At 34.0% G+C, this 27430-nt stretch overlaps 2 protein-coding genes across 2 annotated transcripts in view; one reads left to right on the top strand and one right to left on the bottom strand.

The window, feature by feature from the left end:
* LOC114333418 (lysosome membrane protein 2) overlaps positions 1-27430 on the bottom strand; it is a 705292-nt gene that overhangs the window by 391051 nt on the left and 286811 nt on the right. The window lies entirely within an intron of this gene.
* LOC126881391 (zinc finger MYM-type protein 1-like) lies at positions 15374-20033 on the top strand. Its single transcript, XM_050645637.1, has 2 exons — positions 15374-15449; positions 17459-20033. Exon 2 carries the CDS (start codon positions 17465-17467, stop codon positions 20015-20017), a length of 2553 nt encoding a protein of 850 aa, XP_050501594.1. The 5' UTR covers positions 15374-15449; positions 17459-17464; the 3' UTR covers positions 20018-20033.

Below are 27430 nucleotides of genomic sequence, written 5' to 3'. Positions count from 1 at the left end.
ACCAATTTTAAAATATCCTGATTTCAACAAACAGTTTATCTTAACAACAGACGCATCCAATGAGAGTTGTTCAGCAATCCTAAGTCAAGATTATAACGGAATTGACCTACCTATAGCATATGCATCAAGAAGTTTTAGTAAAGGAGAATGTAATAAACCTATAATCGTTAAGGAATTACTAGCGATTCATTGGGGAATTAATTATTTTAAATGTTACCTATATGGAGCACCAACATTCAAAGTAAAAACAGACGATAAACCTTTGACACACCTATTTGCAATGAAAGAACCAACCTCAAAACTCACGAGGATCAGATTAGACCTAGGAGAATATGACTTCGAAATAGAGTATATAACAGGGAAAAGTAACTACGCAGACAGCCTTTCAAGAATAACATTGCAGCAACTAAAAAACCTATACATAGACAACGCCCATATACTAGCCATAACAAGAGCTCAAGCAAAAGAAAAGGAGAAAGAAGCAAGACAAACAAAGGCTGAAAGTGAACTCGCACTACAGCCAGAAGCCACCAAACAGACAGTAAGGAAGGTACTAAATAATTTAGAGGCGCATAGACTACCAATTTTGTCCTTTGGAGCAGAACTAATCTCACCAAGACTGAGCATTAGGGCCAAAAACAAAATAAAATGCAGCAAAAGCATAGCCACAGGATTGAATCATTTCGATTTAAACCAAGCGTTGGTACAGCTTGATAAGCTGGCGGTAGAGAATGCAGTACGTAAAGTAAAAATATTTATACGTAAATGATATTATTTTTAAAATGTGCACAATTGATGAATTTATTAAAGAAGGAAATAAAAAATTGAAGAATATAGAAATATACATATGTGAAGTACCAGAAACAACAAAAGATGACAAAGAAAAACACAGATTAATAGAAGAATACCATAATCACCCGATGTTCGGAGGACACTTAAAGAAAAATAGACTAATAAAGAAGCTAAAAGCAAGATTTAGATGGAAAAATTTAGAAAAAGACGTAAGAAAATACGTTCAACAATGCCATGAATGTCACATTAACAAACCGAATAGAACACTTGTCAAAGAAGACGTGATATCGGACACTTCTTCGAAACCAGAGGACACAGCGTACATAGACACGATAGGTCACCTCACTAGAAGCAATGAAGACAAAAAAGAGCGGCAAGAAGAAAAGAATAAGCTCAAAGCAACACCACAACACTTTAAAAGAGTAGACCTAGTCCTTGTAAAAAGGGAAGAGAATGGTAAGTTTGATAGTCTTTATGTAGGTCCTTTCACGATAACAGAAGTAAATAACGTTAATTGTAAAATCAGAATAGAAAACAATAAAATCAAGGAAATACATAAGAATAGATTATATGCTTACAATCCGAAAACACAGTGAGTGACAAGTGTTACGAAACAATGTTGTTAAACGAACATTTTATATTATTTATGTATTTGCGTAGGCTTAGGAAGTTTGTATATAAAATAAATTTTTTGTATTGATTACAACACAGTATGGGTTGGTAGCACGACTTGCAAATTTCCCTCCCCGTAGTCGGAAAATTCCTAAAAAGGGAAGGTGTACAAGAATTCATCTGTACTCAGTAGATATATCTTAAAAACACCCTGTAATTATCTACGATAATTACTTTCAGTTATTTATGTCATCATAACAATATTACAACCTTCATTCGATTATATAAATATTGTTATCCTAGATCACGATTCAACTAATAATTGCAGAGTCAATTATAAACACTTTTCATGGTCGATGCTGAATAGGCATTTCTAAATATATAAACAGCAAAACTATAACAAGGGAATTCTATATTATTATATTAGACATTCGTCATTCTATTTTGGGTGATCAGACGTAATATTTCCACATTAAAGATAGTGTCTCTTTCTACACGAGATGTTCTTTGGGTGCGGTGCTACCAGCTTATGCTAATGCGAGTGTAAATAAAACAACTCAACAAGTAAAAGCGTATCAATTATTCCACCCCTCGGATAAGGGATAACCACCCTCACCGGGAGAAGATAGCCTTAGTGCCCAGGGCTGTCATATTGAATTTTAGTGTTATTCTGAAGCTATTTTCTTGTGGCATTTTTGTAATTAACTAGTTTTGATGGGAAGTAAGCCACAATTGAATTTTAGTAAATCAATTATAAAAGAAAGTACAAATACAAGTATAGTACAAATACTTTAATTTAACAATATTTAAATGTTAATACAGCGCAATAATTTACAGATTATTTTGCAATTATTTTGTAAAATAATTAACTCTGGGTCAATAATTTTCGCATTAAAGTAGATTTTTGAGCAGATTCGTCGATAATTTCATCATTTTTAAGCTCATACAAAGCTTATTTTTCTATAGCCATTGACGTAAATGTTTCCAAGTGATGTTGTGTTAAAGTAATTCTTAACCGATTTATGTATTTCATCGTTGAAAAGGTTCTTTCGATTTTCTTTTAACATATTATTTATTAGTGTGGTAGAGTTATTCTTTTCTAATTCTGAATTCGCCCATATAATAAATGAAATGGAAGCTTTTTTTAGTTTTAAAATCATTCCTAAAATATTTTAATTTTTCAAGACTTTTTTTAACCATTCCGTACGCAGCCAAAATATTCAAACCATCTGTTTACAGATCTTCAGAAAGAGGAGTTGTGATAGTAAATATCCTCAAAAATGTTGTAGCAATCAGGATTGTTTCGAATGTTGCGATATTTTTCAAGTGAGCTTCAGATAAATATCGAGTTGTCATTACCACTGTTATTGTTAATCTCTTCTAATCTTAAAATTAATCCAACAAACATCTAAAATTACATCTAAAATTTTTTGTGAAAGAAACTTATTTAACCGGCCTCGAGAGGCCGCAGCCTCTCGGTGATTGCACCGTTTCATTTATATGGCCAGCACGCCACTGAGTTTGATCAATGTATCATGATTATTTTGGTTATTATTGCGATCGTAAATTGTTAATTAACAATTGAATTTTTGCTAAAATATTCGTTTATATTGCTAAAATATTGCGTAAAATATTGCTAAAATAGCAATCAGGATTGTTTCGAATGTTGCGATATTTTTCAAGTGAGCTTCAGATAAATATCGAGTTGTCATTACCACTGTTATTGTTAATCTCTTCTAATCTTAAAATTAATCCAACAAACATCTAAAATTACATCTAAAATTTTTTGTGAAAGAAACTTATTTAACCGGCCTCGAGAGGCCGCAGCCTCTCGGTGATTGCACCGTTTCATTTATATGGCCAGCACGCCACTGAGTTTGATCAATGTATCATGATTATTTTGGTTATTATTGCGATCGTAAATTGTTAATTAACAATTGAATTTTTGCTAAAATATTCGTTTAATTTTCACCGGCTTCTGGAATTACAATCTATACCAAGAAAGCTTTGATGTCACTAAGTTATTTAATTATTGATTAATAATTACTTATCCTAAAACTTTATTTGAAAATTAGAGTTTTTGTTGGAAAAAACCGCATTTTCCGAGGAAAATTTTCATCGGAGCAAATCGGAGAAAACATATATCTATGCAGAATTTAATTGCGGTGAATTTTTATTTGGGTGTTTTTGTTGTAATGTTAAAATCTTTGGAGTTATAGAGCAATAATTGAAAAAAATACGATTTTTCGGCGACATTTTGTTTATAAAAAAAGTAGCACACCATCTGCGGACTTTGCATACCTATATTTTTAATATATAGGATCTTATAATTCGATTCCAGCAATAAAATTGCTGGTAAATAACTTTTCCATGAATTTTGCTTATTAGCCCAGAGTATATAGTGAAGCTATAAAATTTTTGTAAATAGTCGAGATTTATGACCGTTATGGGACATAGTGTACGCATTAGATATCCCAAATATTTTAATTTTCTTTACTTTATATAGAAAACATAACTTGCGATTCTCTTCCTATAGTAATAGGTACTACCAGCTTTGTGATTGATGTGCTTGTGTATATCTTGAAGCCTTTTATATTGTATACGTTGTTCTGTTTAAGAGATTAGGCCTCCATCTCTATTATAGAGCAGCGGTGCTCAAAGGGTCGATCGCCAAAGTTGTTGGAGAAATAAATTCCCAACACTAATGTTTAGTAAAACTACACTTTGTTTCAATATTTTATTTTCAATATTTTATTTAGTGGTTTGCGCCTTGTGTACACTTCACAGAGTTTTTTCTATGTTTTTATGTTTTATGATTCAAAGTTTACACAAAGGCGCAATATTCAAAACAAAAAAAGTTCGTTGCCAAGGTGTTGTTATATCAGAATAAAAGAATAAAAAAAACGGGAAAGTAGGGCTTGTGTCCGATCCCACACAAAAAATTACTTTAATACCAAAAGTTTGTGTTATTGCGATAAAGGTTTAGTTGTGAAAAGTGCCTTTAGTTATTCCTAGCTTCCGAAGTTTAAGACCAGTAAAAAAGTATTTCTTGGTGTTGCAAAAACCCAACATCAAATTGGTCAAGTCGAGCCGGAAATAAAAAGAAGCTAGGAATTAACTCAATTTCCAGAAGGTAAGCAAGACACCTGATAAAAAAAAAAGAAATTATTGAACAAAAAAGAAATTATTAGAAAAGAAATTACAAAAAAAAAATCATTAAAAAATTAATTTTGTAAAACGTCAAGCACAATACCATAACGCCACCTATGTAAAAGAGGGCGAACGACCGACGTCAAATCCAGTTATCAAGCGATCGAGAGGAATAATCGATGCTTCATGAAATCGATCATAAATGAAGTGACAGAAAACTGACTTTGACAGTGACAGAAAAAATTAAAATAAGTTCACATTGGTTTGGTTGGTTTGTAAACAATCGTAAAAATTTGTTATTTTGAAATTTATAATAATTTTATACCTTTTTAGTTTTAGGTAGAATCATATATAAAAATGACCGCTAAAAAAGATATTGAAATACTAAAAGCTAAAAAGATTCAAGCAATCGAGTCTATTAAAACTATTACAAGGTTTGTTGCAAAACATTTGGACAAAGAAATTTCAGAATTAATAATTAATCAATTACAAACTAGAAAAGACTTACTAATAGAAAATTTTAATAAACTTCAAGATCTTCATTGTGACATTTTATGTTGTGAGCAGGGATATGCAGATTCGATTGATAATATTAGAGAGGAATACTTTGACAAATTAGCTAAAATTAATAGTCAACTCTTAAAAACAGTAATACTAACGTAAGTACTAACCCACAAGATGTAAATAATTCTTTTTATTCTTCAAATATTCCACGAATAGAAATTCCTTGTTATGACGGAAAGATTTAACAAGTTATAGACCTTTTATAGATTTATTTCTAGCTGTTTTTGATAGAAATAAGTCACTGCAAAATGTTGAAAAACTGTTTCATTTAAAGAATCATTTGGAAGGGGAGGCAAGAAGCCTAATAAATGATCTACCTCTAACAAATGACTCTTATAATGATGCATTGAGAATGTTAGATAACCGTTATAAAAATGAAACAATATTAATAAATTCTCACATTTATTCACTACTTGACATTCCCTCCATTCAAAAAGGAACTTCCACCGCCTTACGTGAGTTCATTAGTAAAGTGAGACAGCAGTTAGGTGCACTAAAAAACTTAAAGCAACCCGTAGAAAGTTGGGATATGATCCTTATTTGCATTTTAACTAAAAAACTAGATCACTATACTAATAGATCACTTCAAATTGATAGGGACAACTCAAAATTACCAAATTTAAAAGATTTCTTATCTTATATTGAAAATAGGGCTACAGCTCTAGAAACTGTAACCACTCGAGATAAAAAATGTAGCACTAAAAAAGAAAGGTATCAAAAAACTCACTTGGCTACAAGTAAAGTTAAATTAGAAACCAGGTGTAGCTTTTGTTCATCCTCAGACCATAAAATTTATAATTGTTCCAATTTTAAATCTGTTTCAGTAAAGGATAGAGTGTCTTTCATAGACAGTCATAAGGCTTGTCGAATTTGTTTGAATAATCATCCTGGTAGGTGTAAAACGAGTTTTAGGTGTTCAGTTTGTCGAAAAGAACATAATTCTCTTCTGCATGTGGACAGACAATCTCCATTAGACAGCACTGGACAGGGTAACAGTGGTAATTCAGACGATGGGGTGACTACATTTGGTTCAATAAATGAAAACATTAATAATGTTCTGTTACCAACAGTGAAGGTAAAAATTAGAACAAAAAGGGGTGATTATATCACTCCCAGAGGTCTCCTGGATACAGGATCTCAAATATCATTAGTAACAAGTAGATTAGTAAGTAAACTAAACTTAAAAACATTTAATAATAATGTCAATATCTTAGGTATCTCTGAGAATATTACTAATGTGCAAAAGGCTGTAAATTTAAAAATTGAGTCATGTGTGTTTGATTATAGCACAAATATAAAATGTTCTGTGGTTGATAAAATTACTAGTGATATACCACAAACAAATTTCAATGTTTCAAATTTAAATATTCCTGAAAGTATTAAATTGTCTGATAATGACTTCAATAAATCTGGCAGAATTGATATATTGTTTGGGGCAAATATTTCATTTCAGATCTTGCTCTCCGATAAAATACAAGTAGACCAGATTATATCACAAAATACTCTATTTGGGTTCATAGTTAGTGGTTCTGCTCCATCACTACAAATTTGTAATTTTTCTGCTTTTCATTTAAGCATGAAAAATAATTTAGAAAATATTGTTTCTCAATTTTGGGAAACCGAAAAAGTTCCAGAAATTTTTCCGGAATATTCGACAGAGCAGGAAGCTTGTGAGATGAATTTTGAAAATTCTTTGCAAGTAATATATAATAAATATCAAGTTAAATTACCATTAAAACAAAATCTACCTGATTTGGATTTAGGAGATTCATTTTCTGTAGCATTAAAACGCTTTGAAAATCTAGAAAAAAGATTTAAAGTCAATCCTGAGCTCTACTCTCAATACAAAAGTTTTATTGATGAATATTCATCATATGCTCATAAAAATGAGCTCTTTGATATTCTTGTTCTTTTTAGAAAATATAATTATGTCCTTTTGACAGATATTAAACAAATCTATAAAATGGTTTTGGTACATCCAGACCATTGCCAGTTACAAAATATTTTGTGGCGAGAAAAAAATGGCAGTTTACAATGTATTCAACTTCAAACTGTAACATATGGTTTAAGAAGTTCTTCCTTTTTAGCTACCAGATGTTTGGTAGAATTAGCCCGAACTGAAGGTAAACGTTATCCTTTGGCTTCTAACGCTCTTCTTAATAACACCTACGTTGATGATATTTTGTGTGGGTGTGATACAATTGAAGAAACGATAAAACTAAAAAATGAGCTTATCTCGTTGCTCAAATTAAGGTCCTTCGAGTTGCACAAATGGTGCTCAAATAATTTACAAATTTTAAATGATATTCCTAAAAATAAACAAAATTTTGATGAAATTAACATCAGCAAAAACGATTTAACAGTAAAGACTCTGGGATTGACTTATGATACAAAAACAGATAATTTTAAATTTAGTTGTCCAATAGTTGATATAAATGAATGTGTAACTAATAGACAGATTCTCAGTTTCATTTCCAAATTTTATGATCCTTTGGGATTAGTGGGCCCAGTTTTAGTAGCTGCTAAGGTAATTATGCAAAAACTTTGGTTAAGTAAGGTCAAATGGGATGCTATAATTTCCAGTGAGTTACTTGACACTTGGAAAAATTTTGTTGAAAGCTTAATGAGCATGCCCACAGTGACTGTCCAAAGAAATTTAAACTTTACTGGTGCTCTTCATATTGAAATAGTTGGCTTTTGTGACTCCTCCTTGATTGCATATGGAGCTGTTATTTATGCCAGGACTATTTTTGAAAATAAAGTACATGTAAATTTGATTTGTTCCAAATCTAGGATTGTTTCTATAAACAAAAAACTAACTGTGCCAAGACTTGAACTGAACAGTGCTTTGTTGCTTTCAAAACTATCTCACAAAATTTTTGAACTGTTAAAAGATAAAGTCAGTAAGGTATTTTTATATTCAGATTCACACATTGTCTTAGCTTGGATAAAATCCGAACCTTTGAAATTGAATCTCTATGTTGCCAATAGAATTATTAAAATTCAAGAAATGACATCCGAATTTAAATGGTTGTATATAAACACTAAGGAAAATCCAGCAGATTGTCTTTCTCGTGGACTTAAACCTCATGAAATTAATTCAAACAATCTTTGGTTTAATGGTCCTGAAATTCTTTCAAATATTGAATTCTTGCACTTTGAAATTCCATTTTCTACTCCAGACCATTTGCCTGAATATAAAGTTGTCACTTTAGCTAAGGTCAAACCAGAATCTTTCTTCATAAAATTCTCTAACTTAACAAAACTTCAAAAAATAGTGGCTTATTGCCTACGATTTGTAAGTAATATAAAAAATAAAAATAAAAATAAAAAGATTACTGGAAGCTTAACAGTTGTAGAACTAGAAAGTAGCCTTAAAACCATTATTAAGTATGAACAAAGTTTTCATTTTTCTGAGGAAATAAAATGTCTAACCAACAACACAGCAATTAAGTCTAATTTAAATTCTTTATATCCTTTCTTGGACTCTCAGGGACTGTTAAGAGTTGGTGGTAGACTGGAGAACTCAGATATTTCTTTTAATAAAAAACATCCTTTGATCGTTCCCAAAAACAATCATATCACTGATCTTTTGATTCACAGAGAGCACTTAAGACTTTTACATGCAGGTCCAAAACAAGTTTTAAGTTCATTAAATCAAAATTTTTGGATTATTAGTGCCACTAAAGAAATTAAAAGGATTTTTCACAAATGCGTAACCTGTTTTAAATGTAAGGCCAAGTGCAGTGAACAGCTAATGGGATCTCTTCCTGAACAAAGGGTACGTTCATCGAGGGTCTTTCAGAATGTTGGTATAGACTTCTGTGGTCCCTTCCAAATTAAACAGTCACGAATTAGAAAGTCTATAACGACAAAGGCATATGTAGCATTGTTTGTTTGCTTTTATGTGAAGGCAATTCATATGGAGTTACTCTCTGATCTAACAACAGATACTTTTTTAGCTTCATTAAAAAGATTCATTTCTAGAAGGGGTAAACCATCCAAGATCTTTTGTGACAATGGTGCCACATTCAAGGGAGCAAACAATCAACGTCAAAAACTTCTAAACGACAACATTAAGTTAAACAACTTTTGCCTTGATGATAAAATTGAATTTTGCTTCATCCCAAGTTATTCTCCAGTATTTGGGGGTCTATGGGAGGCCGGGGTGAAGAGTGCTAAATATCATATAAAAAGGGCGATGGGAAATAATACTTTAACATATGAGGAGTTTAATACTTTGATTACTCAAGTTGAAGGAATATTAAATTCAAGGCCTCTTATGGCAATTAATAATGATTCCTCTGACTTAGAATATTTGACCCCAGGTCATTTTCTAATAGGTGCTCCTTTGACAACTTTCCCTGAAACTAATTTAACTGAGATTCCTGAAAACAGATTAAAATTTTGGAGGTTGTGTTCAAATGCAGCAGCATTTTTGGCAAAGGTGGTACCAAGATTATCTAACACAACTTCAAAACAGACCTAAATGGAGAAAATCGTTGCCAAATTTACAAGAAGGCATGCTTGTGCTTGTAAAGGAGGACAATGTTTCTTCTTTTGGGTGGCCTATAGCAAGGATTAATAAAGTTATCCCTGGTAAAGACGGAAAGGTAAGAGTGGTGGAAGTAAAAACTAAAAGGGGAACATACTTACGTTCTGTCACAAAAATTGCTGTTCTTCCAATTAACGATGAATAAATTTAAATTATCTTTTTTTCTTTCAATTTATAATAATAAATAAAATTTAACTTTTTAATTATTTCTATTTAAATTTACAACCTTGTAATATTTTTATACTTTTATAAGCAATAAGTTCTTAAAAAAATGTTTAACAAAAAAGAGGGTGGAATATATTGTTTTGGTATCAAAACCAAGGCCCCCCAGCATGTTGGAGAAATAAATTCCCAACACTAATGTTTAGTAAAACTACACTTTGTTTCAATATTTTATTTTCAATATTTTATTTAGTGGTTTGCGCCTTGTGTACACTTCACAGAGTTTTTTCTGTTTTTATGTTTTATGATTCAAAGTTTACACAAAGGCGCAATATTCAAAACAAAAAAAGTTCGTTGCCAAGGTGTTGTTATATAAGAATAAAAGAATAAAAAAAAACGGGAAAGTAGGGCTTGTGTCCGATCCCACACAAAAAATTACTTTAATACCAAAAGTTTGTGTTATTGTAATAAAGGTTTAGTTGTGAAAAGTGGCTTTAGTTATTCCTAGCTTCCGAAGTTTAAAACCAGTAAAAAATTATTTCTTGGTGTTGCAAAAACCCAACAAAAGTTTTTGAAGTCGATCGCGATTCACGGAAAAAATACAAATAGGAAAGACGGAATTCTTTTGCAAAAAATTGAAATTATTGTTTAATTAAATGAACAAAAAGGATTTAAACAACTTACCATCGTTCAGAAAAGGGTAATCGCTCATGTCTAATCCAATTTCTTGTGAAGACGTGGAAAAATGACCACTGAAATATCCATTACTCTCAATATGGAGATCATTTCCGTCCAAAATGAGGTACTGAAAATAATTTAGGATATACACCTTAAGTCCAGAGCGACCGATACGAAATTTTTGTCTTTCATACCCGTATTTGAGGCAAGTAGCTTTGCAGCTCACAGCATTCTTTGGATCAACGTACTTTTGTGAGTCTGCATTTTGCCAAATAAAGGTAATGAAATCAAAGTATCGTAATCGGCTAACTGACGAAGATCTCTCACCATGCTTACATTTGACCGACGGTAATTACCTACATACCATCATCTGAAAAACTTGTGGATGTTATGCAGTGCCCTGCATCACCATCCAAATAAAACTAAGATGAAAAACATGACTTTGGTTACAACTCTCTATAGTTACAACTTTTTATTAAGGGCGTAGGCGCAAAATTTCGGCTTCGATGATTTTTAAATGCATTCATTTCTTTCGAATCCTGAGAAAACTAATAAGTATTTTTTTCTACCAGCGTGCAAAAATGTCTACTTTATGTCCATATTATGTGGCACATATCCAGTATTATCCCAGGGGTTTTTCTGTTTGTTAGTTGGTTGAGACTGTCTCTACTCTGCTCGTATAATGATTGGTTTAGCATCTTTACTTGTATTTTTATGTATGTATTCACTACATCTCTTAATGTTAATGTTCTCTGATAAGTCTATAATAATCTTCTTTTCCTATTTTTTAAGCAATCCAAAGCCAGGTAGCTAACTTTTCTGACTGTAATTATTTTTAGCAGTTCACTATCTGTGCCTATTCTCCTCAGAACATTTTCGTTGGTGGTGTGGGTTGTCCAAGGTATTTTTAAGATTCTTCTATAAAGCCTGAGTTCAAAGGCTTCCAACTTGTTCACCAGTGTTATGTTGAGTGTCCAGGCTTCGGTTCCATGCAAAAGTATTGGCCACACATAGCAATGCAGAAAACGACATTTAGGGCTGATATTAATGCTACTGTTACAAAATAAGGTTTTCATTTTGATAAACCTTTGTCGGGCTACCTCTATTTTTAATCTTACTTCTTGTTTATAATCAAGTTGATTGTTGAACCAGCAACCAAGATACTTACTTATATTGGTTTACGCATTCAAGCTGTTGGTGGTTCCCATATATTGGAATCGCAGAGGACAATCACATAGAAAAAGAGGTCTCAGCAAGAATAGCTGCGGGAAATAGAGCATTATACTCCCTATCATCATTATTAAGATCTAAACTGCTGAAAAGACAATCTAAATTAAGACTGTACATGTCAATTATTCACCCAGTTGTTACATATGGGAGTGAAACATGGACTCTACATCAGCGAGAAATAAATAAATTGCTGATATTTGAAAGGAAAGTCCTCAGAATGATATTTGGTCCTCAAAGAGATGAATTGGCAGGAGAGTGGAGAAGGCGCCGCAATGCTGAATTGGTGACTCTATATCGTACTGAAAACATCGTCAGACATATAAAAGCTAATCGGATAAGATGGGCAGGTCATGTAGTAAGATCAGAGGAAGACAGAGTGCTAAAGACAGTGTTCTTCGAGAGACCAGACGGTAGAAGATCAGTGGGCCGTCCCAGAAAAAGATGGAAGGATGATGTTGAAACCGATCTATCTAGGATTGGGGTACAACAATGGCAAATCGAAGCGCAAGATCGCAGACAATAGAGGGCCATAGTGGATGCGGCGAAGACTTATCCCGAGTTGTAAAGCCAGTCAAGAAGAAAAAGATATATTGGAGGGGTAAATTTTTGTTGTTTGATATTTTCATAACTTTGGTTTTCGCAGTATTAATCTTCATCCCCATTTTTCCAAAACTCTCAGTAACCCTATTTAACAGTATCTGCAGATTATAGTCCGAATCAGTCATTAATACCGTGCCATCGACATAACGGATGGTATTTACTCTTAGATCGTTTATCCTCATTCCTTCTGAAGAGTGCGATAAAGCATTCGCAAATTTTACCTCAAAGTAGACGTTTAACAGAATAGCTGATAGCACAAAACCCTGTCTGAACTCCGACATGTTACGATTGGTCTTTATGATAGCTGTCTAATCCCAATAAATAGCCTCTATAATTTTAGAATCTCTTCTGTCGACTCCGATATCGTTTAATCTTTCTATAAAGCTCCTGTGCTGCACCCGGTCGAACGCTTCTTCAAAATCTATAAGACAGACAAAAAGGTCTGCTTGCTGATCTTTGCACATTTTTACCAGAGTTTGAAGACAGAGTATTGCTTATCGTGTCCTCATACCTTTCCTGAAGCCAAATTGTTCTTGGCCAGTGAACTAGTCACATATTCTCTAATATATTCTGTTGTGTATGATTTGCAAGAAAAGCTTTAGAATGTTATTTAATAGACTTACAAGTCCTGGCATGATGTGGCGTTTTTCTTTTTACGCAGTGGTATGAAGACGGATTCAAGCCATCTTCTGTACTGTAAATATGAGATGGCCCCTGTACTGTAAATACGATAGGTTGTCTTTTTAGTTTTGCATATATAGCCAAAAACAAAGACTTAAAGTACTTTATTGCTTTTCAAAATATGTCCCACCAAGATCGATACAGTTTTGCATACGTTCAAACCAATTGGTAAAACAGTTAGTCTAGTCTTCAGCTGACACCTGCAAAATGGCTGTTTTGAAGGCATCGATGGCTTTTTCTGGCGACTGAGATCGCCGCCTACGCATTTAATTCTTGATCTTTGGGAACGTGAAGAATTCATTGGGACTTAGGTCGGCGCTATAAGGTGAATGGTTTAACAATTCGATGTTTTGAAGCTCCAAAAACTCTATTGTCTTTTGGGCAGTGTGAGCACTTGCATTGTCATGATGTAGGATGATTCACCGTTGTGTGTTGCTTTGTCGGAGTTTCGCGATAACTTCTGGTAAACAAACGGTTATATACCAATAAGAAGTATTCCGTTCTTCGATCTTCTACAGCAATTGTTTCCACATGACCAGATTTTGACACAAAAGTTGCGACCATTTTCTTTGACACACTTCGAGGACGGATCACTTTTGTTGGTTTTTCTTCATCTTGAAACACCCACACAGCGGATTGGCGTTTATTTTCCGGTTGGTAGGAGTAAATCCAAGATTAATCGCCACTAACAATACTATAAACGTTTGTTGAGCTTTATTGTTGAACCGTTCCAATGTTTTCGACACCAATTATTGACGCGAGCCGCTTTTTGCTCTTCTGTAAGCAAATGATGGATCCACGGCAACCAACTTCCTAACACCCATTTCTTCATGCAGGATCTTTTGGATCGAAATTTTTAAAATACCCAATGATGCCTCTATATCCTGGTATGTTACACGGCGGTCATCCTTAATTAGCTGACGAACCGCATCAATGTTTTGCTGCGTGACTGATGTTTTGGGTGGACCTGGCCTGGATTCGTCTCTAAGACTGGAGTGACTACATTGAAATTCGCAATACCAGCGGGAAATAGTTGACTGGTGTAATGCTTCATTCCCAAACACAGAAACCAGTTTAGCATGACATTGCTGTTAGGATAATCCTTTCCCAAAATTGTAAAAAATTGTTGCTCGAAAAATATTTTCGGCTAACATCCATTTTTTGACAGACTTGCTAATTTCAAAAATTCACTGTATCTACACAACGTGTTGTATCGCAATGAAATTCTCGATTAATGTCAACAAGAGATTGAGGTTACGTTTGTGTTGGAAGGTTTTAGTGCTGGCGCCTTCTAAGCGGCTATATGCAAAACTAAAAGGAAAAGCTGTATTATTAAATAGTCCAAGAAGAAGCTCTAAGTTGATAGCTTATTGATTAGTTGTAAGCTTCCTCATTGATTAACTTCAATAGCTCAGCTGCTATTTCATCTTTTCCTAGAGATTCGTTGTTTTTTAGCTGACGTAAAGCATATTCCAGTTCGGACTTCAGTATTGGAAGACATTGGACGTTCTCTTTATTTTTAATGTAGGAGGATCTCTGATGTCATAGAAGAGTTCCTTTATATAGTCTTCCCACATGTGTATTTGTTCTTCAGGGCTTGATCAGTTTGCGCCTTTTGCGTTGATTAGATTATTTGGTCCTTGTGAGTATGTCGTGCCTGTGAATTCCTTGAGTTTCTTATGAAGATGGAAGTCATCATGTTTTTTTTTTATATGTCTTCGATATCTTCACATTATTCTGTTATCCATTTTTATTTTGCAGTTTTGATTATTTTTTGTTTAATGGTTCTATTTATTGTAGGTCTGGATCCCGCGTATGAAAAAACAGTTGATTAATAGCAAGCTGAAAATTTGTTAATAGCTTAAGGGTGTCTAGTCGGACAAACTTTGATATATAGGAACACTGGAACAGGGAAGGTTTAATTGTGGAACAGGTTAAAAATTTGGAACGGTCAGACATGGCCCCCACAAGGGTGGGGCTGGTGCAACTCTGGTCACAGGGCCCGGGCTCCTGGGGGGCCCAGGCCTAGCCCTGTTTTTTTTTAACAGGGGATCATAGATTAAAAACTCAAATAGGCCTATATAATCATTACAAAGTCAGAGTGTTGTGAAATAATTATTAATTCTAGGTTATTGGTTATTTACGATATAATTAGGAATTAGGTGCGTACCGTACATGCTAGTTACTGTTGTTTGTATATTAGTGTACAACAGCCTGCTCGGGCCCCACACACTCTCTCTACCTTCCCCTTCCCCCAGGCGCCTAGCTGCCCCGCCCCCACTTCCGCGGCCAGTCCATCTTTGTCTCTCCGCTTTGTTCTAAAAATAAACACTTCTCATCAGTTCGTCAGTTCGTCTGTTGACTCCGTTTGATATGGGCGGAATTGTTTAATTGTTGTGCTCTGCTCTACTATTACTATTGACAGGTAATTATATAGTTGAATGTATCTTTGTTTAAAATGTTCTTAACCCATTAACCGCCAAGCAAAGAAATACTGGAATAATATGTAATATATTTGATTAACTAGAGTAAAATAAACTTAAACATTCGTAAAAAAATTTTTTTACACTTTGATAATGGCAGGTGTCACAACAACAAAATGGTTCGTTTTCGAACCTTTGGCGGAAATGAGATATACAAATTGAAATACACAATTTTATTTGTTGTGAAAAGTCTCAAAACATTTAGAGTGTAAATGGACCTGGAAGTTTTCATAAACAAAAATAATATGCTTAGAACATTGCCTACGCCTTCTTCAGCTTCTTTGTCAAAAATGAAGTCGAACGGCCCTCTATTCTTTTTAGAAATTATTTTAGATATTTGAAGTTTACACTTTCCAATCCTGTATCTTGCACTGTGCCAGTTGCATAAGTTCGACGAATCGAGATATTGTCTACTGTCTACAACACTACACATCCTCCCTTATGGAGCCCCCCCTCCCCCACCCTAGATTATAACAAAACTGAATACCAGAATACCCGTCTTTCTAAAGGTACGTATCCACTATGTTCGTAATATTGGACCACCGAGGCACTGCCGCACGGTCTTTGGCGCACTGTTGCACGGTCCGGGAGCGCCAACCATCCACTATGTTCACGAACCTCTTGCACTCCGCGCTCCCTGCAACTGCTCCAATCGATACGGTATGCGTTCCTCTACATATAAACCGACACCAATTGGAACGCCGAGACGGAGCGCGCACTGTTGCACGGTCCGGGAGTGCCTACCATTCACTATGTTTACAAACCTCTTGCGCTCCGCGCTCCCTGCAACTGCTCCCATCTACATGCATGCGCTCCTCTACATATAAACCGCCACCTATTGGACCGTTGAGGCGGAGCGCACACTGTTGCATCGTCCGAGAGCGCCAACCATCCACTATGTTCACGAACTTCTTGCGCTCCGCGCTCCCTGCAACTGCTCCAATCGATACGGTATGCGCTCCCTTACATATAAACCGCCCCAGATTGGAGCGCCGAGGCAGAGTGCGCAAAATTGCACAGCCCGGGAGCGCCAAACGTGTCCACTATGTGGAGCAGTTGCAGGAGCTCGAAGTGAAAGCATAGTGGATACGTGTTTTTACACATAATAAAGAAATATCCCAACAAATTACTGCCTGTGCATCACCTTGAACTTATTCCTGATCAGACAGGATTATATGTCGACTTCCGCCAATGGTTCGTTATCGAACCATTATTTTCAAACACGAGATTTGATGACTCAGAAATTATTTTTTTTGTATTTTTATAACAATTGGTGTACAAATAGGTTAAAAAAATAATGTTTTAATTTATTTGACCACAAAAGTGTTATGCCGATAAAATTACTACAGTAAAAATAAAGTTGCGTCGAAGGATTGAAAATGTCGGACATTTAGAAAATATTTTTGTGATGAAAGCATGAGTTTGGAAATTAAACAAAATTAAATTTAGTTACACTTATATCTTATGGTTGCTTAAAAAATACAAAGATTTAAAAAAATTAACGAATTGCCAAAAAAAAATTCTACAAAAAAATGGTGCGTTTTCGCACCTTTGGCGCTAAATGGGTTAAACAGTAAAATTGTGTTTGTTTACAATTAAAGCCGTCTTGGTTTTTTGTTACGGTATTCAAGAGATTAATGTTTAGACATACTGTATATGTACTGTAATCTGGCTTTCTTGCCGTCCCGAAACAAAAATAATAATTAATTTTAATACATTTTGAGAAAGCCGATCGTCACAATAGTGTAAAAAAGCAAATTTAAAGGAAAACAATAGTTGTATCTTTTTCAACTTAAACATGTAACCTACTCAATTGTTTTGTTTGTATACAATGGGAAAGCACATAACTTTACTTTAGGTAACGGTAAAAGATCCAAATATTTATATGCTTATGCTTAGGATCGAAAACCATTGATCTTATTATGATTTTATCCGTCGTGTTTTGTTTCAGGTTAAGATGTCAAGCTATAAACATAAGTCTGGAGCTTTGAAAAGAAAGCTCCAGAAAGAAAAATTAGAACAATCTGCTAAAGGTCGCCAGGATATTAAGAAGTTTTTTAAGAGTAATGAAAAAGAAGAGTTGCAAGAATTTCAACCGGATTTCAATCCAGAACCTACATCAGCCTCACAGACCCAACCTTCTTCAGCTTCAATCCAAAATGCTTCTACGTCTACTGTATGTGAGGGAAGTAATGACGAATGTGCTAGTGCTGATCCAAATCTTAGTAAGGATACTGTCGATGACAATAAAACTTTTAATTTTGACGATCCTAATACGTGGCCTGCGGTGATGAGTGATAAAATACGGCAGGAAATAGTATTGTGCTACGGTGGTTTTCAAGCTTTTCAGGCCAGATCAAAATCATTTCCAGCTGACCCCTCAGGAAAACATTTCCATGAAACATTGTTGTACATGAAAACAGACAACAGAACATGTAAAGCAATTCCACGTGAATGGTTAATGTGGAGTGAAACAAAAAACAGCATTCATTGTTTACCCTGTAGCATTTTCCATTCAAACCAAAACAAAAGTAAACTTGCAAAAGAAGGTTTTTTCCCTGAAAAACAACAATACAAACGATTATACAGGTTATTTTCGATGCATGAAAGAAGTTCTGAGCACAGAAAACACTACCTAGAATGGAAAAGTCTTCAGATATCATTGAAAGGACATGGTGTCGACAGCAATCTGCAACAGATTATTAACTGTGAAGCAACAAGATGGAAAGCTATTCTTCAACGAATTTTGGACACAACAATATTCTTGAGTAGTAGAGGTTTAGCTTTCCAAGGGGAAAATACCCAGATCGGTGATGTTCACAATGGAAACTTTTTAGGAGTATTGGAATTAATAGGAAAATATGACGAAGTAACTCGTGAACATTTAGCCAAAGTAAAAGAAAACCAGTTGAATAAAAAAAGTATGATAGGTCAAGCTCACTATCTCTCATGGTACTCGCAGAATGAATTTATTTCTCTCTGTGGTAAAAAACTACTGAATACTATTTTGCACCAACGAGAAGAGTCTGTATTCTATGGGATTATTGCTGATGCCACCCCTGACATTTCCCATCAGGAGCAGAATGTACTAATTCTACGGTATGTTTTTCAAAATGAAGAAAAAAATACATTCGAAGTATGTGAAAGATTTATTGAATTCCTGAACTTTAGCGGGAAAACAGGTGAGGTTATAACTGATGAAATTCTGTCCGCTTTAGACAATATTGGAGTACCACTTTCTGACTGTCGAGCTCAGGGATATGACAACGGCTCTAACATGCGGGGACACACTAAAGGTGTACAATCAAGAATACTTGAAAAAAACCAGTCTGCTATATTCTCTCCCTGTGGAGCACACTCGCTCAACAGAGTTGGTGTCAATGCTGCAAAACTGAACCACGACGTAGTGACATTTTTTGGTAACATTGATAGTTTCTATTCTTTGTTCTCCAGCAGCCCTGGTCGTTGGGAATTATTAAAGCAACACGTCCCTTTGTCTTTACAAAGCCTTTCCGAGACTCGTTGGAGTGAAAGAATTCAAGCTGTACGACCAATTGTCAAACATTATCCTTCGATCCTCAAGGTTTTGGACCTGCTCCTGGAAGAAAATCATTTGCCTACTTTGACTCCAGCTGCCAGAAACACAGTTTTCGCGCTGAAGAGGTACTTTGGATCTTTTAAAGGCCTCTTGACATCATTGTTTTGGCACAAAATCTTGGCCTCCATTGATCAAAGAAATGAGATCATACAAAGGAAAGGAATTTCCTTAAACACAGAAACTCAACTGATTAAAGATTTGTTAACTGAATTGCAGACCCTAAGAGATTCATGGGAAACCATTCTTAACGAAGCAAAACACGTCGCCGGTGCAGTTGGCATTATACCAGAATTCCCTCTCAAAAGAAAATCTAGTGTTGAAAATACGCCCGAGCAACTTCAGCAACAAGCTTCACAGGACTTCAAATCTTCTGTGGTCTTTCCTGTTTTGGATTTCATCATGACTGATTTGAAAACCAGATTTGCAAGCTGTGAAGAAATTTGTAACCTGTTTGCTCCAGTGTTAGGTTTCATGGATCTAGACAACGAGGAACTGAAACTTAAAACTGCCAATCTCGTTGCATATTACCCTTCAGACTTTGCTGATCCAGAAGCCCTATTTGAAGAAACTCTTCATATGAAGAATTTATTTGTAACAGTGTTCCAGTCAGAAAAGGACCCATTGAAGCTTCTAAACTCAATATATGAGAAAAACCTCCAGCCCATTTTCTTGAACCTGTGCACAGCTATACGACTTTTCTGTACAATCCCAGTGACAGTTTCAACGGCTGAAAGGTCTTTTAGTAGGTTGTCTAATTCACTTAAAACTTGGCAACGAAGCACAACTGGCCAAACTCGTCTGAACCATCTGGCAATGTTGGCAATTGAGAATGAATTGGCCAAAACTGTTGACTTTTCTGATGTTATAAATGATTTTAGTGAAAAGAAAGCTAGGAAATCTATGATTAAATAGACTATCAAACATCAAAGTAAGCGTTTTCTTGTCAGTGTATTAAACACTTAAAAACATTTTAATTGTTTAGCTCCTAACTTTCTTATAATCTCATTCTTAGTATTTTGTCAACTTGAATTTTATTCTTGGTCAGTAAGGGAAATCAATCTCAAAATGGAAATGTACTGTACTTTCAGTAAAATATAAATGATTTACTTTATGTTTGCAACAATTTTGTCAATAAAGTTTGGTTTTTAGATTAAAATAATAGCCTTAATTATTCCTTAATATCAATAATCATCAGTTTAAATAAAATTTGTAAACTAAAAAATTACCATGTAAATTGTTGAAACATAGCATAGCACGCGAACATAGGGGGGCCCGAGCCTGATCCTGGTTACAGGGCCCGCAATGGAATGTGGGGGCCATGCGGTCAGACCAAGAAAACGTCACATGTATTTTGTCCGACAGAACTTTCAATAGATTCGTTACCCTTTCATTCAAACTCTCATGCAAAAATCAGGCTGCTATTTATAACCAGATGGGACTTATAATGAGTGGAACACGTAGAATATGTTAAATGACAGGAATTATGACAGGTGATAAATAGCAGTCTGATTTTTGCATGAGAGTTTAATGAAAGGGTAACAAATCAATTGGAATTTCGGTCCGACAAAATACATGTGACGTTTTCGTGGTCTGACCGTTCCAAATTTTTAACCTGTTCCACAATTAAAACTTCCCCTGTTCCAGCGTTCCCATATATCAAAGTTTGTCCGACTAGACACCCTTAAGCTATTAACAAATTTTCAGCTTGCTATTAATCAACTTTTTTTCATACGCGGGATCCAGACCTATTGCTTTTTACATTGCTTTCTGCTGTCTGCATTTTTCCTTTCTTCAATTAAATCTAATATTTTCTTTATCATACATCTTTGCTTCCGTGGGCGTTGTTCTGTGATGATTTCAGTTGTTGTTGCAAGGGCGTTTTTATTTTCTTCCAGTTCTGTTCTATATCTTGTGTTATGTCTTATTTGTTGGTAATGTGTTTAAGTTTGTTGTTCAGCTGCACATCTGTTTCTTTTTGGTTTTTTTTCAGCTTTGAGTTGTTCTGATATGCGTCTAATAGATTTCTTTTGTTGTGATTTACACATTTTTAATCGCACTTCTATTTGCGCTACTACTGGATTATGATCGGGTCCAATGTTAGCACTACGGAAAGTTTACACGCTTTTGAAAGTTTCGGTACCTTTTATTGACAAGAATAAAGTCAATTTGGTTGCGGACAATGTTATGTTCTCTATCCTGTGGGGACTTCCAGGTATATAATCTTCTTGGTGATAGTTTAGACCAGGTGTTAGTAGTTACATATTCATGTTGCTGACATAATTCTACCAATCTGTCGCCTCTGTCATTTCTTTTACCTAGTCCCCATTTACAGGGACTAAACGCTCCTATGCCAGAGACTAAAGACTCCATCGTATCTATTATAATTTACGTAGCCCTGTAACTAAATATTGTGTTATACATTTGGATTTTGGATTGTTACATCTATTACAGCAAATCAATTAAAATACATAGTCCAGAAAGCCACTGCGCATCCGCTTGGAAAAATATTCTAATTCGAATTTTTTGCAGAATCTTACCCAAAAAGGACTCCTTTTAACAAATTTGCATGTTGCCAGGACCAAAAGGTGGTCAGAAATTTTTTAAACGTTTTTTTTTGTTTTTTTCCTAAAATTATTTTTTTTGCATGGAACAAAGTTTTTTTTAGGTTTTTTGGATCATTCCAAACAGAAAAGGTCTTTGGTGACTTTTCTCTAAAAATGATAGTTTTTGACATATAAGCGATTAAAAATTGAAAAATTGCGAAATCGGCCATTTTTAACCCTCAAAAACTATGTGAAATACTGAAAATTTGAATGTTGCCAAGGTAGGTAGATATTCTTTAAACGCCGATTGATGAAATCCCGAAGAGTTTTTTGTAATATAATATTCAAAACTCCTTTGTTTTTAATTTCTAATCACGCGTGCGCGACACTATTTTCCACCGTTGCATGTGTATACAGTATGGTGCAAATGAAAGGAATAAATTCGTTATTTCGTAAACCGGCTACTTTAAGAAAAAAACCCGAAACAGGTCGATTTTTATTTTTAAGTTATGATATTGTGGCATGTATGGTATACTAGTGACGTCATCCGTCTGGGCGTGATGACGTAATCGATTATTTTTTTAAATGAGAATAGGGGTCGTCTGGTAGCTCATTTGAAAGGTTCTTCAATTCTCTATTCAGTAATGTAAACATTTACATAATTATTTATACAGGGTGTCCAGAAAATTTTTATAAAATTAAATTATTTGACAAAAAAATAAGTCGAAGGACACCCTGTATAAATAAATATATAAATGTTTATATTACTGAATAGAGAATTGAAGAACCTTTCAAATGAGCTAGCACACGACCCCTATTCTCATTTAAAAAAAATCATCGATTACGTCATCACGCCCAGATGGATGACGTCACTAGTATACCATACATGCCATAATATCGTAACTTAAAAATACAAATCGACCTGTTTCGGGATTTTTCCTTAAAGTCGCCGGTTTACGAAATAACGAATTTATTCCTTTCATTTGCACCATACTGTCGGTGGAAAATAGTGTCGCGCACGCTTGATTATCAATTAAAAAACAAAGGCGTTATGAATATTGTATTGCAAAAAACTCTTCGGGATTTCATGAATCGATATTTAAAAAATATCTACCTGCCTTGGCAACATTCAAACTTTAAGTTTTTCACATAGTTTTTGAGGGTTAAAAATGGCCGATTTCGCAATTTTTCAATTTTTAATCGCTTGTATGTCAAAAACTATCATTTTTAGAGAAAAGTCACTAAAGACCTTTTCTGTTTGGAACGATCCAAAAAACCTAAAAAAACTTTGTTCCATGCCAAAAAAATAATTTTAGGGGAAAAACAAAATAAGCGTTTAAAAAATTTTTGATCACCTTTTGGTCCTGGCAACATGCAAATTTGTTAAAAGGAGTCCTTTTTGAGTAAGATTGTGCAAAAAATCCGAATTAGAATATTTTTCCTAGCGGATGCGCAGTGGCTTTCTGGACTAACAGATATTGAATACAGATATTGATTACATATTGATACAGAATATGTGTTATACATTTGGATTGTTACATCTATTACAGCAAATCAATTAAAATACAGATATTTAATTTATAAAATGTCATTCTAACAATAAAACACTGAAAACGTTTGTCATTATCAAATTTTATTAAAAAATGGAAGTGAAAAACATAGGTAAGTGACTAAACTAATATTAAAAATTGTTTAATTTCAAGGTACGTATAATGTATTGTGAATACACATACTTCAATTAAGAAAATCGTAATATTAGTTTTAACGAGTTTTCTCTAAACTCGGTAATCGCTTTACTTTCTTTTACTTAAAACTATTATTATTTTCTTGTTCTTTGTTACATTAAATTTGTCGCTAATGACGTTAATAGGTAGTTTATTCCTAATCAGAGAGTTAGTTATGACTTATAACTCACTTAAGTCACTGAAGTGTATTAAAAAATGATATAATGATTATGCCATCATACCAGTGAGTGCGGTCGACATAGGACTCCAAATTAAGTTTCTTGAAGTGGTTAGCGTAAATGATCGTATATGGAGTATGTAGTTTTGAGACATCGAAACTTCGAAATAGATTAATAGATTAGAATGAAGTAGAATGAAGTTTTTGTATAAAATGGGTGTTTAATCCAACAATTATCACATATTATACAGGGTGGGCTGGCAGTAGTTATTAGATTTTAAGGCAATGCCAAAAAGAATCGATTTTTATTTTTAAATTACAATTTTTTTATATATATATATGTTACGGTAAATGTGATTAAATGGGAATTATTAATAATTACCGGTTACTATTAATACAACCCGAATAGCTAGGTAAAAGTAATAAATATACCCGAAATAATCACATTGACCGGTTATTATTAATAAATCCCGTATTCAAACGGTAAACGTGATAAATGTTGAATGCCAATAACTTCTTAGAAGCTTGTGGGGTGGAGGGTTTACTTATTAGATACATGTCTATACTAAATTTACAATCAAGATGCAGTAGAAATAAACAAACCAAGACACGTTAAATGTTACTAGGAGTACTCCTGAATCATAATTTACAATGTACCCATATACATTGTAAATCCTAAATCATGTTTTCCAAAGTTTATACATTGTAAATTATGATTCGGGAGTGCTCCTAGTAGTATTTAACATGTCTTGGTTTGTAAATTTCTACTGCATCTTGATTGCAAATTTAGTATAGTTAGGTTTTTTGATTGATAAGTTCTGTTTAACTGTCTAAATGTATTGCCAAAATACGAGTTTGTTAACCCTTAAACGCCCAACCTTTTTTAGGTTCCATGTACGTCCAAGGGTGAGTAAAAAATGTCCACCTAGAAAATAGCTAATATATTTATTGAAAGTTGTTGGAAATGGATTAAACTTAAGAATCTTATGCTTAATAAACACAGAATCTTCTAAAATATTAATATAAACAATTTACAAACCTTACAACAAAATTACAAGGTACATCAAAATTAACATACCAGTAAAAGCCAGTAATTCATATTTGTCGATTTTCTCCACATTCTTCCTTTCAGCCTCTTCATTGGCGGATAATTATGTGGATTATGTAATTATACGTCGATAATTATATGGACTATGTTCCTAACAACGAAAAATTAAATAGAAACCTTCAGTAACAAGTTTAACCAAGTGTGTACTTTTTATGCCCACCCATATTTAACTCAAGATATTACTTTTATTTTGAAAAATATCGGTAGAACCAATTTAGCATTCGATAAAAGGCTGTCTCTTTAACAATAACTAATTTTTGGAAAATTTTTAAACACGTAATAAATATGTTACAAGGGAATACGCATTAGGTGGACATTTTTTACCCACCCTTGGGCGTTTAAGGGTTAATACATACTTATAGTCTAAGAGCCTGTACACCCTGTATAAATAATTATGTTAATGGTTATACTAGTGAATAGAGAATTAAATAACCTTTCAAATGAGCTATCACACAACCCCTACACTTATTTAAAAAAATCATCGATTACGTCATCACGCTCAGATGGATGACGTCACTAGTATTATATATATGCCAAAAAGTCCTAAGTTAAAAATAAAAATCGACCTGTCTGAGGATTTCTCTTAAAATTTTCCCATTCTCGAGATAATGAATTTATGCCAACTCAAACGTCCTCACTTATACTACAGTGTCGCGTCCGCTTGATTAGCAATTAAAAAACAATAGGGTTTCCGATATTGTATTGCAAAAACCTCTTTGGGATTTCATTAATCAATATTTAAAGAATATCTACCTACCTTGGCAACTTTGAAATTTTTAGATAAATGTCCGATTTAGGGTTAAAAATGGCCTTTTTCTCAATTTTCAAAATTTTCAATCGCTTATATAACAAGAACTATTAACTTAAAAGAAAAATCACTAAAGACCTTTTCTGTTTGGAATGATTCAAAAAACCTAAAAAAAATGTATGATGCAAAAAGAATAATTTTAGAAAAAACCCCTAATCTTTCCCCTCGCCTGGCAAGGTCTTATACTTTTCAGAATCGCCTGTCATTGTAAACATTTCTTCTAAATGACTTACTCAAACACATACTTAAATTTAAACCTTACAGGAGAAAGTTTATTTTACCCCCTAAATTTGCACTTTTCGATTCACCTGGTAGATACACGTGCACCGCTGATACCTGCCAGGTCACGGTTTTTAGCCTTAGTGTGCTATAAATTATCACTAGACAAATTTCTAGCCTTACAGGACGACCGTTAGTCGGAGGGTTCACTAGCTCTTAGACTATTATTACATGTCTAGTTAGGATTTTTGATTGATAATTTTGTTTAACCCGGGAGTAGTCGCGCTCACTTCTGTAACGTCGATAGTCGCGTGTGAGATTCTATCTCAAAATACGAATTTAAAACAAATTTTTATTTTGTACTATTTTTATCTACTTTTTATATTGAAAATATATATTTCTAACAATTTTATTAAAAAAACCTGTGTTAACGGCCACCTGCCAACATCGGCCACCTGTCCCAACGGCCAGTTTAAAAATTTCCCAAACCAATTATATGAAATATAGAGCTGAAAATATCGAAGATCTTCAATTCCTTATAGATCGACCCGTGTTGAGCTGGCCCCCCCCACTTGCAAAAATTAAAAAACAAATAGCCCTGATTTTTGAGCTATTTATGAGCTCTCATATTCCGCAAACTAAAAATTTTGAGCTCGTTCCACTGAGCAGGAATTTAATACCCTAGTGGGGGGGGCTGAGTCAGCCCCCCCCACTACTTAAAAATAGGAATATTGAATCGGTTTTTGCGGCAGAATTACGAGCTATTTATGAGCTCTTGAAATTATATAGTTTCGATTTTTGAGCTCATCCCCTTCACCCCCAAACAACCCTTTAATTGATTTAACTTAAGAGAAAGATGCTGGGAAAATTTAAAATATATCGTATTGCGGATATAATTCATATAGCTTATATACTCTAAGAATAAACTATTAAATCAAGAGCATTTCGATTATTGAGCTACAACCCCTTCGCAAGAAAACCACCCTATCTTCCCGGCTTAAGAGAAAGTTGTACTTAAAATGCATTAAACTAATTATTTGGCGACTACATATCATTTAATAATTTATAAGGTTCCAAATTACGCGCATTTAGATCAGTAAATTGCAATTTATTTTGTATAGTGCAGTCACTGAAGGTAAAAATCAACGATTACCTTCAATTTCGGTGAACCTTCATCGATTTTCACGAAAATTGGTCAGTAGTTAGAGGATACGTCAAGAAACAAAGGTGACATGGTACCACCTTGCGCCTTTACCCTCAGGGTGGATACCGCCTCTTCTCGGGGGTGAAAATTATTTTATAAAAAATAAATGCACAAATCAATAAAAGAACAAATTAAAAGCAAAATTTATTATATAAAGTTAATAAAATAAGTCAATACTTTTTAAGTTATTAAAGATCAAAGATTTTAATTATTTGTGAAAACAATGCATGTGTTGAAAAGGTTTTTTGTAAATCACTGAAAAACTTTAAGTTTTTACAAAAAAGTTAATAGTAGTTTAATTCGTATAGCTTATATTCTAAGAATAAACTCTTAAATCACGCGTCTTTCGATTATAGAGCTACAACCCCTTCGCAAGAAAACGACCCCATATTCCCGGCTTAAGAGAGAGTTGTTCTTAAAATAATTTAAATTAATTATTTGGCGACTACATATCGTTTAATAATTTATGAGCTTGCAAAATATACGCATCTCAATTATTGAATTGCCATTTTCTTTCTATAGTGCAGTCACTGAAGGTAAA

This window comes from Diabrotica virgifera, chromosome 3 (genome assembly GCF_917563875.1).
Source record: "Diabrotica virgifera virgifera chromosome 3, PGI_DIABVI_V3a".
NCBI lineage: Eukaryota > Metazoa > Arthropoda > Insecta > Coleoptera > Chrysomelidae > Diabrotica > Diabrotica virgifera.
This window is presented reverse-complemented; position numbering and strand designations above follow the sequence as displayed.